At 39.7% G+C, this 14913-nt stretch overlaps 2 protein-coding genes across 4 annotated transcripts; one reads left to right on the forward strand and one right to left on the reverse strand.

Annotated features, from left to right (window-relative positions):
- Window positions 1–667: 667 nt before the first annotated feature.
- pnx (posterior neuron-specific homeobox) lies at window positions 668–1329 on the reverse strand. The gene is made up of 2 exons (XM_067484819.1): window positions 1209–1329; window positions 668–1122 (listed from the first exon to the last, which is right to left on the reverse strand). The coding sequence occupies exons 1-2, from the start codon at window positions 1327–1329 to the stop codon at window positions 668–670; spliced, it is 576 nt and encodes a 191-aa protein (XP_067340920.1).
- A 5598-nt stretch (window positions 1330–6927) lies between these two features.
- ash2l (ash2 like, histone lysine methyltransferase complex subunit) lies at window positions 6928–14830 on the forward strand. 3 transcript variants are annotated; one of them, XM_067483557.1, is made up of 17 exons: window positions 6929–7028; window positions 7742–7808; window positions 7955–8100; window positions 8190–8278; window positions 8425–8519; window positions 8688–8783; window positions 8947–9042; window positions 9146–9221; window positions 9855–9872; window positions 11499–11598; window positions 11856–12073; window positions 12412–12579; window positions 13409–13602; window positions 13683–13775; window positions 13856–13954; window positions 14045–14104; window positions 14201–14830. In XM_067483557.1, the coding sequence occupies exons 1-17, from the start codon at window positions 6970–6972 to the stop codon at window positions 14306–14308; spliced, it is 1782 nt and encodes a 593-aa protein (XP_067339658.1). In that variant the 5' UTR covers window positions 6929–6969; the 3' UTR covers window positions 14309–14830. The 3 variants fall into 3 exon arrangements, with proteins under 3 accessions (XP_067339659.1, XP_067339658.1, XP_067339661.1); XM_067483558.1 differs by lacking the exon at window positions 9855–9872 and having other exon boundaries at window positions 6928–7028; XM_067483560.1 differs by lacking the exon at window positions 7742–7808 and having other exon boundaries at window positions 7010–7028.
- The last annotated feature ends 83 nt before the right edge of the window (window positions 14831–14913 follow it).

Consider the following 14913-nt stretch of genomic DNA (forward strand, 5'->3'; position numbering starts at 1 on the left):
TATTCTTTTGTTACACTGTTTACTTTTGGTGGTCCTCCCCTTTTGGTGTTTAAGTTTGTGTTTGGATTTAATTTGTAAGTTTACGCGGTGTGTAATTCTTGTTCCTCCTCATGGAGTGATTTTTATTTTGGTCTTCACATTCCCTATTATAAATTTCCCTTTTACTTTGAAACATCCTCAAACCAAATTACCTCAGCTTGATTGCTTGTGCCCACAGTATTTCCGTTAGAAACAATAAGAACTGACATCACATCCTCATCTCTAGTGTTGCTACCTGCACAGATTTAAAAATGGAAATGTCTTTGATCCATCATGAGTTATGTTTCCGAATGAGAGTCGCATTCTTGTCTTGATGTAATTGTGTAAAGTTTGGCCTTTAACCTTTTTCTTACCAACTAGTGCAGGACAAGGAATGGAGAGTGAAATGATATATTTTACAAAATAAAAGTAAGCAACAAGAACAAATTCAATACAAAAAGTTTATCATAATAAGTTATAGTATAATTACATTAAAAAATATTTAGTATTTCTTGACAATTTAGATTTTCTAAAGTCAGTCTTGGTTGGCACATTAGCAGCTCCCCCAACATTATGACACACACTTTTAGCAGGAGTTGCTGGAATAGGCCTGGTCCATGTGCTCAGTCACTGTCTGCACATTCGTGCGTCATGCGTAAAACTGGTGAAAAGGCACCAGCGGCAGCGGTGCAAACAGCTGGAGCGGAGAGCGGTGCTGGCAGTAAAGGGGATTGTAGGTCAGGGGAGAGCAGACCTCGGGATGTGAGGAGAAGGATGATGGGAAGCCGTGCTCCTCCTCTGCCTCCTTCCCCTGCACACGATCCTTCTTCCACTTGGTGCGTCTGTTCTGAAACCAGATCTTGACCTGCGTCTCAGAGAGGCCGAGGGCCGAGGCGATGCTGTGCCTCTCCAGTACCGAAAGGTAGTGACACCTCTGGAAGCTGTTCTCCAGGATCTGCAGCTGCCCCAGGGTGAAAGCGGTGCGGATCCGCCGGCTTTTTGCCCTGGACCTCTGCAGCTTGGCTGGACACTGGGTCGTGCAGCTTCCATCTCCCGGGGAGGGCTGCTGCTCTGTAGGCTCCTCTCTGGGTGTAGGGGCCCCTCCTGAAACAGTTTCATAAATGCATTAATAAAGCATGTCGCAAGTATCTGAACCTGTTTTTTCTTAGGCCTCAAAGATGTTTCCTCACCTGTAGCTTCTGCATCATCGGCGCAAATAATTCTCCTTGTAAATTTCGCAGGGTCCAAAATATCCTCCACAGAAAAGGGAGTTCTGTGGACAAGCGGCACTTTGGCTGCAACTGGCTGCATTTCAGCTCGTTGTGCACCGATAAGGAAGCAGGTAACAGTTGCCGGTGCCTGCGCTCCTCTGGGGTTTTATATATCCAGGCTCTGCACACGCCTGCACATTTACATTTCATTCAAAAAGTTACTCAAATGCGCCGAGGCGCCTCGCAGGGACAATTGCAGCTGTGCTTTTCTTGCGCTGTGACGCGCAGACACGATCCGGCCCCGTGGGACCCCCGTGCAGGCACTTCAAAATGTAAATGTCCTCTCTCAGCCTGGAGGGGGGGCACCGATCCTGTTATTTATTGCAGGGCATCTGGTTAAAATGTGCCCCCTTTCTTTCCTTTCGTGTTTCTTATTGTGGTTTGGCTTGTCATTATTTGCAAATGTGAGATTTTACGCCGGTTGGACACGTGAACGTTGGTTGTGATGCTAATTGATGGACTCATCAAAGGGAAAGTTTGGACCTTTTCACTCTTGTGTTCCATTTTCTATAGATCCGTTTGTCCTGTGGAGTGCAGCATCCTCACAAAGCACTTAGGTTTAATTAGAAGCCCACTAACAACTTTATGAGGGCTATTGGCCTGAGCTGAGCCCTGCTGGATAGTCAACAAGGATGAAGTTTAAAAATGTATTTCTGATCCTTTTCCTCTCCGGTTTTGAAGCTTCTTTGTTTGAATTCACATTGTGATGCAATTTGTCAATTAATCAAGTGGGTTTTGGAGACACAATGGCATTTTGTTAATTGTTTATTTCATTTATCAAGAATCAAGTGCTGTTAAATTCTGCTTTTACTTTTTACGTCCTTTAAAAATGTGACTGACGAAAAATAAAGATTATATTCGATGCAGTCCTCGTACATTTAGCTGAAGCTTTCATCGAGTTGTTCCAAAACCAAACAGTTGCCTAGGATTTTATTCCTGCAGGTGCAAAGAAAAGAAATAAACCTGATGCAAGTTTAAAAAAAATAGATGCGTGATTAGACTCAGATGCTCCGTTTAAACAAACACATGTTGGACCCACAATGATTAACCTCATTAATCCTACTGTCCCATCAGGGGTTCAGTCAATCCATCTCTTGACTTGCAGCAAACTTTGCTACAGTCTACAGAGCAGTTGTTTTAAATGTTACAGGAAACCCCAAAGATTCCAAGTATGTGGGAAAGAAATGTGTAGAAAATGATTCTAAGAGCCATTGAAAGACTTTTCATAGCTTCAACAATGAGCTGCAATAACTTCATACAAAACATACTGTTTGTGGTTTTTTCCACCTTTTTTTTTCAATTACATTTGAAATCTGCAAGAAAAACCCCATTTAAGTTAAAGGTACAATATCCACAAGTCATCGAAAGCATAAATTACTCACTCTGCAGGAAAATGTCTTCAAATGACAGATTATCAGATTATTCATGAGAGAGAAAAGGGGCAAAAAAACACAGGTTTGCTGCAAAGATTTAAATGAACATTATGGACGCATTGCTTAATCTTTTACTTTTAACTTTTGGGTCTCAAATCTTTATTTACACCAAATGTCTTTTTGAGAAAGGTGCAACATCTCAACACTGCTTCTCCGTCATTGGTCACAAATGCTTTAACAATTTATTAATAAAGTTACACTTGTTTATTTTGTTATGTATCATTTTGTACTGTAATTACTCTGAACTGGAAAGTATAATATTTCCCTCAGACATGCAGTGGACTTGAAGTATCAAGAAAAATTAAATTGAAAGACCTACCGTCCCCCAACTACTTGCTGTCAGTGCTTGAATGTAGTCACGGCTTCTCTTCATGTCTGATTAATCACCTCATCTTCTCTGTACACTTTGATCTGCCTTTAATAGCTTAATTAACGTTACAATTCACATAACAGCCCCATCTTTAAATCTACATTATTAGTTTCAGTTTTCTAATATACACAATGACCGTTTGTCATTAAGCAAAGGAGGGTTCATGGGGGTGAAGAGAGTCTGGGGGGGGGGGGGGGGGGGGCTGAATAACCCAGTGGCAGTAAGTCATGAAGGTGGCAGCTGCCAGTGTGCTCCCAGCTACAGACACCTACAGAGAAGCTGGTATTGAAAGGACAGAGAAGCCGGCCCATCAGGACAATTAGCAGATGTCACCGGTAGGCTTGACCCTCTCTGACCCTGGGCCTTGTTCGGGGGGTGGGGGGGGGGACTAGTGAAGAACAGAAAATGTAAGTTGAAATAATTAAAGAGAAGAGAAAGACATTTGTTGTTTGATGTGTGAATGTCCACAGTCTCTTCTGTCGCAGTGTTGCAGTTTTTCTTTCCCTGTTGACATGTTTTGAGTGGAAACACACATTGTAGTACAGATTTAGTTTTGCTTCATACTTATGTTTTAGTATAAACAGAGCTTGTGAAATCACACCACTGTGTGTAAATGTTGGGAGAAGTGGGAGCCATCTTTTGAGGTCATAGCACATAAATACACAGTTTGGCAACTCCTGTTAAAGAAATGAATCAAATATCAGTTACTGAACATATGTCAGTGAATACTGTGTTTAGTTTATTTGGGGAGAATTCCAATTCCAACAATTCCAATCATAACAAAATATAGTACATAGTCCAAATGGACAAAAATGCTCCACAGTCCTAAAATCCAAATGTTCTAGAAATGCCAGTCCTGATCAAGACAATGGTGTCAAAGCAAATGTATCAAAAAGTAGAGAATGATAACAGAATCAATCACTATTATCATTTTTATTTATAAACGACAATGTATGAAGAAAGATTACGACATTTTATGAAGACGTTTTATGACCTGTCAAACGTCTTCACAGAACTCACAGTGTCACAGATGTGTCTCCAATGCGAGAGGAAAGAGGCAGAGAAAACACAAGTATTATTTGTCTAGCGACAGCTTAAAGGCATTTATTGCAGCACCCAAGGGCGCTTTCAACATTCCTGTGCTCTTTTGAGAGACGCCTGCTGGCACACTTTCCTTTGTGCTCAGCTTGTTTTTACTGGTGCTTGAATGGCCTCACAAGTGTCTAAGTAATGTTTGACTTTTAGAACGTACATGGGGTGGTCTCAGATCATCACAAAGCTTTAGATATTGCCTTTTACTCTCCTGGCAGTAAAAGGAACTACTCAAAGCAAAGGGGGCATTTGCACAACCACAAGACATGATCAGGTGCTGGATATCAATGTCAGGACAGCAAGACAGAGTTGGGTGCAATAGTTTGCATCCCTTTATTTTGAAAAGACAGAGTAATAACAAATAAATTCATCAATAGTGTGTAAAGAACATTCAGCTAGTACAATTGTTATTTCATCAGAAATTCAAAGTTATTTTTTTTATTATTTTGGCAAGGGGGTGCATACTTTTGCACCAAGGTAGTTGTCATGTCAATACTATAATTTTTGAATGTACTTTCTGACCATTTTTGTTACTTCAGATGATAAAGGAACATTTGTTCCAGCTTAATGCATTATTGCTATGTCACCGTTACGTTTGCATCCCTTTGCATGTCAAAATAAGGGGATCCAAACTTTTGCAACCAACTGTGGTGCCACATGTCCACTTTTGGAATTTGTCCATATTTGGATACTTTTTGGTGACTGGAATACATTCCACATACTCTAATATATAATAAACTTTTGATTACACATATAGTTAAAACTAATAGATAATGTTTTAACTAGTGAAAGGTAATGGTTGAAATGGTTTGCTGAGAGTTGTACAGTAGTTGAAATGATCAGTTAAGTGCAATGGATGACAGTTAAAACAGCTTAAATTAATACATAAATAGTTTAAAGGGTAAGAAAAATGTAGTTGAAATATTTGTTGTAAAAAAACTGGAAAACAGTTTAATTAAGCTGGAAGTTTGGGTGAACAATAGAAATCAGCTGAAACTTCATTGAAGAATCATTTCACTCAAAATCCTTATTTGTGTCTCTGTGCTACATTAAACATCTCCGGGCTCTAAGAAAACCCATATTCATATCCTTTCTTACTTCACCTTTTGTCTCTGTGAAGCTTTTTATGTAAGTTATTAACATATTCAAAGCTCCTAAAAAAAGAGCACCTGAGGCTACCTGTTCCCCATCACTTGTGTAAAAGTTCATGCATAATATGTCATTAGGTTTTACACTGTGGACCACTATTGGACCCAATATAAAACTCTAAACTGACTTCAAATGGCCCAAGCCATTCGTCAAATGTGGCCTGCATCTGCATCTGGTGTGGGTGTATTTTGGCTGCCAGTCATTATTGTCAGTCTACACTGAATGCGATCCAGATGACAGTGGGAGATGTGGGCTATAACTGGGCCGCTTGCTGTCTTGGTACTGTAGTTGTCACAGCTGACCAATAATGCCCCAAAAAACTTAATTCATACCAGACCACATTTTAATTTAATGTCAGTCAGTCAACCAGTCAGTCAACCAGTGCTTAGTGCTTTACTAATGACTGAAGCTGAAAATAAAACAAACGTACAAAACATAGTCCACATGAAAAATAAAAAGTAAAATCATTTGTTAGTAAAATTTTAAAAATGAATTGATAAAATAGGTAAAATACAATGTATTTAAGAAAGTGAACAATACTAACTAAACAAAAAGAACTAATGCCATAAAACTGAATGAAAACCAGCTTAGACCTTAAGTTTAAAGATGTCAACGGTTTCAGCTGTTCTTAGATCCTCTGGCTGAGAATTCATTGGCTTACATGTTGTCATATCTACAGTATGCAATATATTTATATTTTTTTTTATTTCAGTCATTGGTATTTTCAGGTTTTAGCCAAAAAATCCCCAATACAAATCCAACATTCGGTGATAAAAAGTGAACTTTCCTACTAATTCACACACAATCCAAAGTCCACAAAATAAAATGTAGCTTCCACCATAGTGGGAAAATTATAATTTGTACAAATAATGTACAAACCAACAAGGACAACACTACAAGAGCAAGCATATAGCAAAATAAATCATTTCACATGATGATAATAATCCATGATCATTTTGTCTATATGGATAAAAATGACTCTTCCTCCATTGAAGTTAAAACACATAGGCCCAACTTTAAGTCACTTCTAAAATACCACAGTCTAATAATATTATGCTGCTTTCACGTAAAAGGTTGTGTTTGTGGCAATATATACACTAAGATTTTGACACCCATAAACCCTAATATTTATTATTTAAAATTGCAGATATGTTAAATCAAATGTATTTTTGTACAAGGCCCAATTTAATTTGGTATAACGCTGCTTTACTTTTATTTTTTAGCCAGTTTTAACAAAACCAGAAACAGTAACCAGAATCAACAATTGAAATAACCTAAAATTACATTGGTTTTTGGCAGAAAATTGACACCATCATCTAATAAACTAGTCTGAAATGTTGGTTTTGAAGGCAGTAAATCTCATCTTAAAACATAAGATAGATGTCAATATAGGCACAAATTCTTATTCAAAGAAGAGCACTTTTATATGTCTTAAAAATATGTGGAAGGAGTTTCAAAATCAACATATTTATCTGGATTAAAGTTCAAGTTAAATAAAAAACTATAATTCATGTCTTAATTAAATTTAGTTCACCTGTGCGCCTGCGGTGTCGCTGCTGCGTCGAATGGCCGCGGTAACCCCGGAAGTGTTTCTTTTGGGATCTCGCGATGTTTTGTGTTTTCATTGATTTGAAACATGGCGTCTGAAGGAGAGGCGGGTAGTGCTGCTGTAACTGAACCGGAGGCCGGAGAGGGGTACGCCTGCTTCGAGCAAGCCAGTTTTTCTTACCGTCATGGTTGTGTAGTTTACGTTTCCGAGGATGTTGGAAAGTTTTAGCTGCAGATACGTTTGTCAGCTAGTCACAAAAGGAAACTCGCTAGCTAACGTTAAGCTAGCATTAGCACTGGTTATGCTAGCTGATAGCTGCTGATTGTAAACAACAAACATTTCTACTTCACTTGTCCTGTCAGCCTAACGTTGCCCTGTCTTATAAGTCATGTTGTATGTATTAGTTCCCTGCAATAGTTATATTATCTGTATATGTGCAGACCCTAAGCTAGACAATTTAAATAATGTTGGGTTTGGAAATGAGTGAAGGAAATGCATTATAAATTAGGATAAATGTACCGTCTCGTTTTCCGGGGGGGGCGGGTGTTCAGATGGAACATAAACGCATGAATTTGCCTCTTTAAGCAGCACGCGTGTGATTAAAAAAAAAAACAACGTTTATCCTTTTTCATCGTTTTTCCTTGTTTTAAGAAAGATGATAACATGGCATCTTTGGTTTTGTTAATAATAATTAAAGGTGTAGATGAGTGAACCTTAATCAGTGCTGCTTTGAGTCCATTGTCCCCCTCTGACACTAAGGCACTTAAATATCCCTTTTTGTTTAAGTTTGACCAAAATCTTTTGATACTGTATTATTTTTCCCTTACGTCATATAATCTTACAACCTGTCGACTTTTAGGGATGCTGCATTTGGAGATTTACCAACCAGCATGGACACTGAATCTTCAAATGGCAAAGAGGGAATGGTAAAATCGTTAAAAACTACACTATTAGTTTTACCTGAGTTTTCTTTTAAATGCCAGTGTAGCTGAGGTGGGATACATGCACTCCACAACTTTGTTATTAATAATTATTCGCAAGCTGTTATTACAGCAGATTTTCTCTGTCACAGGAGACGGCTGGTGAAGGCTCGGAAGCTGCTGACGCACTGACTGGATCAGGGGACGAGGAGAGTGGGAGGCAGTTGGGGGAGGTGGAGCTCCAGTGTGCCTTGTGTATGAAGTGGTTCACTGCAGACACATTTGGCATCGACACTGCGTAAGTATTTTCATTGAGCAAATCTGTTAATAAGTCATTGGAAATTAAGTTTTCAGGATACAGTCTGTGACCTTCCTCTTTATCCACAGGACTTGTCTTCCCTTCATGACCAATTATGTGTTTCACTGCAACGTGTGCCATCACAGCGGGAACACCTACTTCCTTAGGAAGCAAGCAAGTAAGTATGTGTTCTGTGTACTACAAAGTGCCTTACTTACTTAAACAAAATCACCCAAACAGTGTATTTTAAGTTTTGCTACCCATTGTGTGCAATAGTAACATTTTTAACCTTCCACAAACTGATTTTGCTTTTTGTTTTTTCAGATTTAAAGGAGATGTGTCTCACAGCCTTGGCAAACCTGACATGGCGGTCCAGAACACAAGAGGAACACCCAAAGACTATGTTCTCCAAAGATAAGGTCGGAACCATTAACATAATTAATTGTGAAATACTTTTGATATTGTTGATATACTGTAGGCCACAACAGGTGGGGTTATGCAGATGTTTTGAGTTTTGTGAAGATTTGTGTTGCCTGACTGCATTAATACTTCATTTATGAAAACTTTTTTTACGTCCTTTGTTGCAGGATATTATACCATTCATTGACAAGTACTGGGAGTGCATGACAACTCGTCAGAGGCCAGGGAAGCTCACATGGCCCAACAATATAGTGAAAACAATGGTAATGTTGTAGTGGGAAATTCCAGTCCAATACACAGAATAAAGCTTATAGCAGGCTGCCATCCTGCATTGATTTGGTTTGGTTGCAGACCTTTGACCACTGTACCAAGAAAATCCCCTTATGGGTTAAAATAACATGGTGTACATTTTTGCCAACTTTTCAGAGTAAAGAGCGGGATGTCTTCCTAGTGAAGGAACACCCTGATCCGGGCAGTAAAGACCCAGAAGAGGAGTACCCCAAATTTGGCCTGTTGGATCAGGTATTTAGCACTTGGCTGTAATTATGAACCCACAGAGACAGTTGCAAAATTCGAAGACTGTTTCAGTAGATATTTAAAATATCACTTTATTGCTCTTTTGTAGGACCTGGGGAATATTGGACCCTCATATGACACTCAGAAACAGACCACTGGTACTCCTACAGCTGGTGGGCTCAATGGTAAGATTTTAATGGAAGACAAACCTAAAGTAGAGGGAGATCATATTTTTACTAGCTCTACAGGATACTAGTTGCAAATGCAGTAATTAACACCCTGTTTCAATAAAATCCAAGAAGGTCTTAAAGTGCTTCGTTTATTTAAACCAGGCCTAAGCAAAAAAGTTCTTTATTGTTAGTTTTAGTTTCTGAGCTGGTTCATATTCACATTTCATTACTACAGATAAATGTTAGACAGTTTTGTTGACTGCCATCATGCATGATTAGTCATTATTGGTAATTTTCCATTAACTAAGTATATCATGTAGGGCTGAAGGCTGTGTTAGATGTTTTTGTTATAAATACAAATTGATATTGTATTTTACATATTGTCAGAATCAGAACAAAAAAAATAGATATTTTCCCTGAAATATTAGGAGAGGGCTGAGTAAAACATAGCACTTTTCGGAAACAGGCTAACAGCTGACTTTGGTGACAAAATGATTAAAAGAATTGCATAAATAAAACTTAGCAAACATTAGCAAAACAAGTGAAGGAATTGGAATATACATAAGTCATGGCCAATAGAAAGACTCCAAACTGAGGCAGGTCTTGTTAAATGCGATGACCGTGGTAATTCTGTGCATTGTGTTCCAGGTGGATCTTCTTTCTCAGGTGAATATGTGGTATTTTGGAATTGGAGCCGATCAGTGTGTTTTTTTTGTGTCTTGTAACTCTCTGGATAGAAGTTGGCCCTGAGCTCCAAACCAGACTGCACCCCCCCCATCCCCCCTCCCCTAGCTCAAACCAAACTCCAGCTAAATTGATCCTCAATAAGCAACTTGTGGGCAACTTCATCCATGTCCAGTTGTAACCTCCCTGTCTGCTCTCTGCATCTATTCGGTGCCTCTCCCCTCCCTGTGCAAAAGCTTTGCCCCCTTTGACCGGTGAACATTTCTTCCTTGTCTCTGGCTTGCTGCTAAAAGCCTCTGAAATCCCTAAAAATGCCCTTATTCCAATGCCACTCTGCCCTCCACACCACAACATGTGTGAGGTCAGAGTGGCATTTTTAATTTGCCACTGGCTTTCATCCAAAGCTAATTAGCCTCGTCCTCTTCCAGCTACTTTTTGGGTCGGACCATCAGCTGCCATATTGTTTTATTCGCCCAAATATAATAAAAGTTCATTAGATTTGAGATAAAAGGAAAAATCTTTATGCGTTTAACTACTTCTGAAACTTAGATCAGTGAATGGATCAGGTGGCCAATTTCTGTTCCAGTGTGGGGGTCTAACTTGAACTCTGCTGAATTTGGGTATCCACTGTCTAATAGAGAGGCTAGATTATGAATGTTTTTAAAATGACCAGGAATGACCTGGGAATAATATTATGTACATTATTTTCATTATTATTTACAGACATTAAACTCAAAAAACTTGGCCCTTGATTATTATGAAATCATCTTTGAATTCTGGCTAACAAGTAGCCATCTCGTTGATTTTTTTAGTTCTTGGTTGCTGCTTACTTTCTTAATGTCTTATTTTATATGAAGGAATAATATCAGACGTTCTTGCTTTAGAAAACTATACCTGGTCTTATTAAGCTTGTAGATTCTAGCTAGTGTCTGGTGGGAAGCCGAAACTCAAACTAGTAGATTGGTGTTTCTCACTGACAGAATGATGTGGCAGTGCTGTGCAGAAGAGGCATTATAGGAGGCTGATGGTGTTTGGGGAAAGACCAATGCGAACTAATTCCTGCCTTTTTGTGCCTGCTGTCTCCCTGTGTACACTGAGCACATAATAACCTGCTTTCAGTGTGTGTGTGTGTGTGTGTGTGTGTGTGAGTGCGCGCGCCATGGTATTATTCGTGTAAATAACTGAAAAGACTAAAGTATGTGCTATGTAATGACTAGCTGTAAGGAGGACAGGGTGGATAGAGCAGTTTCTTCTTGTAACTATGGATGTATAAAAAATGTAAGAGACTTTTATAGTCCAGTTTACCTAGAAGTAACAGTGACACCACCGGTCCAAATGGGGTGCACACAATATTAGAAATGCTCCATTTTAACATAAAACTGCACCATTAACTATAACCTCTAACATAATAAAAACTTGGCCTTTATATTTATACTATCACCTTTACAAGTGGAGCATTTAGTGCAGGACTGTTGACTTATTCTGCATTGTTCCTAAGTAGATGTACCTAATACACTGAGTGTGTATTTCCTTTGCCACTGACAGCCTGTGTGTGTGTCTGAGCATTTCCTTTCATTCCGAAGTGAAACCTGTCTTGCGTTTTTTAAGGTGCTTTGGCCCCCGGTCCAGGAAAAGGACGAGGGGCCAAACGTAAACAACAGCAACAACAGGAAGGCACCGCTGCAGGAGCAACTAAGAGAACCCGAAGGTAAAACATTCAGTTCATGTTAACATCCCTTTTGTTTGCTTTAAAGTTCATATTAACATGAGCTGAAGTGCTTATCCTTTCTGCCTGGGCACTGATCATGTGTCTGTGATCAACACTGATATGAATCTTTTTGTTTCCGATTGCTCCTACTTAACAGTTACCACGCAATAACGACGTTAACTTGACCAAAGGGAACTAATTAACCTTCTACCGACCCAGTGTCTGGTTTCTGACTTTTCTTTTAACCTTTGTTACAGTGACCCTCTGTTCTCGGCCCAGCGTTTGCCTCCTCACGGTTACCCCCTAGAGCATCCCTTTAACAAAGATGGCTACCGTTACATTCTGGCAGAACCAGATCCCCACGCCCCAGACCCAGACAAGCTTGAGCTGGACTGCTGGGCCGGCAAACCCATACCTGGTGATCTGTACAGGGCTTGTCTGTATGAGAGGGTGTTGCTGGCCTTACATGACAGAGGTACTGAGACTAACACACATTTCTACAAAACATGGTTTATCTGTGCATAAGTTATCAGAGGTTCCTTAAAACATTTTTAAAGCTCTAACGTTTCTAAAATTTAGGGCCTCATTAATTGTTGTACAATTTGAGATTCCTTGACCCATGAAGCTTTGAAGCTTTGCTTTGTGGATTTTTTAAAAAAATTTGTCATGTAACGTTACTCGTTTTACTTGCTTGTAATGTACAACAGACAAACACAGTAAATGAAAACACGGTGAGCACTGTTGTGGATTGCATTTTCTTTTTTTCTTTCTTTCAATTAATGTGTTCAAAACTGTGTAACGTTACCGTTGCAGCACCTCAGTTAAAGATCTCTGACGACCGTCTGACTGTGACTGGGGAGAAAGGTTACTCCATGGTTCGAGCCTCTCATGGAGTACGGAAAGGCTCCTGGTACTTTGAGGTTACTGTTGATGACATGCCTCCAGAGACAGCAGCCAGACTCGGCTGGTCTCAACCACTCGGTCAGTGGGGGTTCATACTTATACAAAACTCTTTATATAAGGAATAATGTGCATGGAGAGCCTAGAAATCCAATAATGTAAGAGTAAATTTCCCAAGAATGCATTTAAAGTCCAAATAGTTAGCAGCACGCATGTTCAGTGATTCACCTGGGAGCCTGAGCAACACTGTGTAACTAGTGCTTTTAAATAAAATGGAGGTAGTAGTGAACTTTCATGCACGAGAGAACCCAAAATATACATCAGACACCCTAAATAATCAAAAAAACAATTTTTTCAGGCCAATTCCTCAACCCTGAGCTTTACAGTCTGTACAACAACCCTCCAGTCAGATTAAAAAAAAACCTTTAACTCAAAGCGTTTCTTAAAGGCGGCGAACAGCTGTTGTGTAGTTTTCCTTTCATTGCACTGGGTGTTTGATTGCTGAAGTTTCTGTTGTGAATGCAAAAGGGGCAGAAATCAGAATCTGTCAGGCATGAGTGTTTTTTTTTACAGCCATACAAGTATAGCCCCTAAAATTAGAAAGGTTTCCTGGTATGTTGATTTAGGGCAGGAAACTGGGTCATTTCAAGTTATGCATAAAAGATAATCGGTCGGATCACGTTACAGTGAAATTAGTCATGACGTCATCCACTGTGGCTTGATTTTCCCATCCTCCTCCTTCTCCTGTGCATTTTAGATTTTTAACTAATGTCAATAGACTAATCATACTGCTGGACTGTTGCTTTGAACGATTTCTTACTTACCAGATAAGCAGGGCTGCCACCAGACTGTTCCGTGGGGTTAACATTGTTTGGTTGAATGATTTTCAATGTTGTTGTTCATTCCTCAGGTAACCTGCAAGCACCTCTGGGTTACGATAAGTTCAGCTACTCGTGGCGAAGTAAAAAGGGCACACGGTTTCACCAGTCCATAGGAAAGCATTATTCCTCGGGCTACGGTCAGGGAGACACTCTGGGCTTCTTCATAGAGCTTCCTGATGGCACAGAGACTGCCAAGGCTCTGCCCGATACATACAAAGACAAGGTAACGCCTACGACCAAATGAGGGCTACACCGAGTGAACACGCTACTTTATGCATTTTCTTTAATCTCTTCTCTTTTCAGGCGCTGATCAAGTTCAAGAGCTACTTGTACTTTGAAGAGAAGGACTATGTGGACAAAGCAGAGAAAAGCCTCAAGTCCACGAGCCCCAGCAGGGTGAGAAAACCTTCAAATTAAATGAGGTTAGAAAACGTGGCACCGTTTGCTGCTGAGAACTTGTGCGTCCTGTTTTTCAGATGATATTCTATAAAAACGGAGTGAGCCACGGCGTTGCCTTTGAAAACCTGTTTGAGGGCATCTACTTCCCTGCCATCTCACTCTACAAGAGCTGCACGGTCAGTGCGTGTGTCACGTTGCTGATTTTTGAGCCTCCGTAATTGTTTAATTCTTGTAGTTGTTAGAACACATGCATTTCTGTTTTTCAGGTTTCAGTAAATTTTGGGCCACATTTCAAACATCCCCCAAAGGATGTCAAGTATCAGCCGGTAAGAACTTACTTCCCAGATGACCTGACAAATCTCACTAGGATTAACCTGGCTGTCGTTCGATTAAACCCTCAATGCGTTTTTCCTCCTCTTCAGATGAGTGACATGGGATGGGGAGCTGTGATTGAACACACATTGGCTGATATGCTGTACCACGTGGAGACAGAGGTGGATGGACGACGCAGCCCCCCATGGGAAGGATAAATACATGTTGAAGTTACATACAGTTCCAACATTAGGCAGCAAAACTAAACCGTTACCGTTTGTCGGTGAAGTTGTGGCTAAGTTTCAACTATTGCAATATTAATTTTGCCAAACAGGAAGTTTAAACTTGATCTAATAATGACTACACTATGGCTGCATATTATTTTTAAGCAGACATTCCACCGTGAACACTGAACACCAAAACCAACGTATTTTTAGGTGCTCTGCTGAGATATGTATATTTTGAAGTTATTATTATGCTGTAGAGACTCCTGACAGGATGTCACTTATAACATTATTTTTGGTATTATGTTGAACTGTATGTTCTGTGCATAACCACAGCTGATCAAACCCACTTCATCATTTCACACAGTCACTCTGTTGACGTCAGTTGGTTCTGTAGCCTGTAGTGTGTCCTGTCTTTTTGCTAATTTCATTTGTTTTACAATGTGTGTGAGTTATCTACTGTTTTATACTCTAGGCTAAATAAATACTATGAGGACAAAGTTAATCAAATCTGGATTTCGAAGAACCACATGTGTTTTTTTTTTTTTGTTTTTTTTGTGCGTTCGGCTTATCCCGTGGGTTCAGGGTCTCCACAGCGA

This window comes from Channa argus, chromosome 18 (genome assembly GCF_033026475.1).
Source record: "Channa argus isolate prfri chromosome 18, Channa argus male v1.0, whole genome shotgun sequence".
NCBI classification, from domain to species: domain Eukaryota; kingdom Metazoa; phylum Chordata; class Actinopteri; order Anabantiformes; family Channidae; genus Channa; species Channa argus.

What these genes read in the sequence shown, in the direction of transcription:
- pnx (XM_067484819.1), bottom strand. Translation starts at nt 1,329, where the DNA reads ATGCAGCCAGTTGCAGCCAAAGTGCCGCTTGTCCACAGAACTCCCTTT. An exon ending in CGATGATGCAGAAGCTACAG is followed by an intron (nt 1,123 to 1,208) that starts GTGAGGAAACAT and finishes AAACTGTTTCAG; the next exon opens with GAGGGGCCCCTACACCCAGA.
- ash2l (XM_067483557.1), top strand. Translation starts at nt 6,970, where the DNA reads ATGGCGTCTGAAGGAGAGGCGGGTAGTGCTGCTGTAACTGAACCGGAG. An exon ending in CTTCCTTAGGAAGCAAGCAA is followed by an intron (nt 8,279 to 8,424) that starts GTAAGTATGTGT and finishes TTGTTTTTTCAG; the next exon opens with ATTTAAAGGAGATGTGTCTC. An exon ending in GCAACTAAGAGAACCCGAAG is followed by an intron (nt 11,599 to 11,855) that starts GTAAAACATTCA and finishes CCTTTGTTACAG; the next exon opens with TGACCCTCTGTTCTCGGCCC.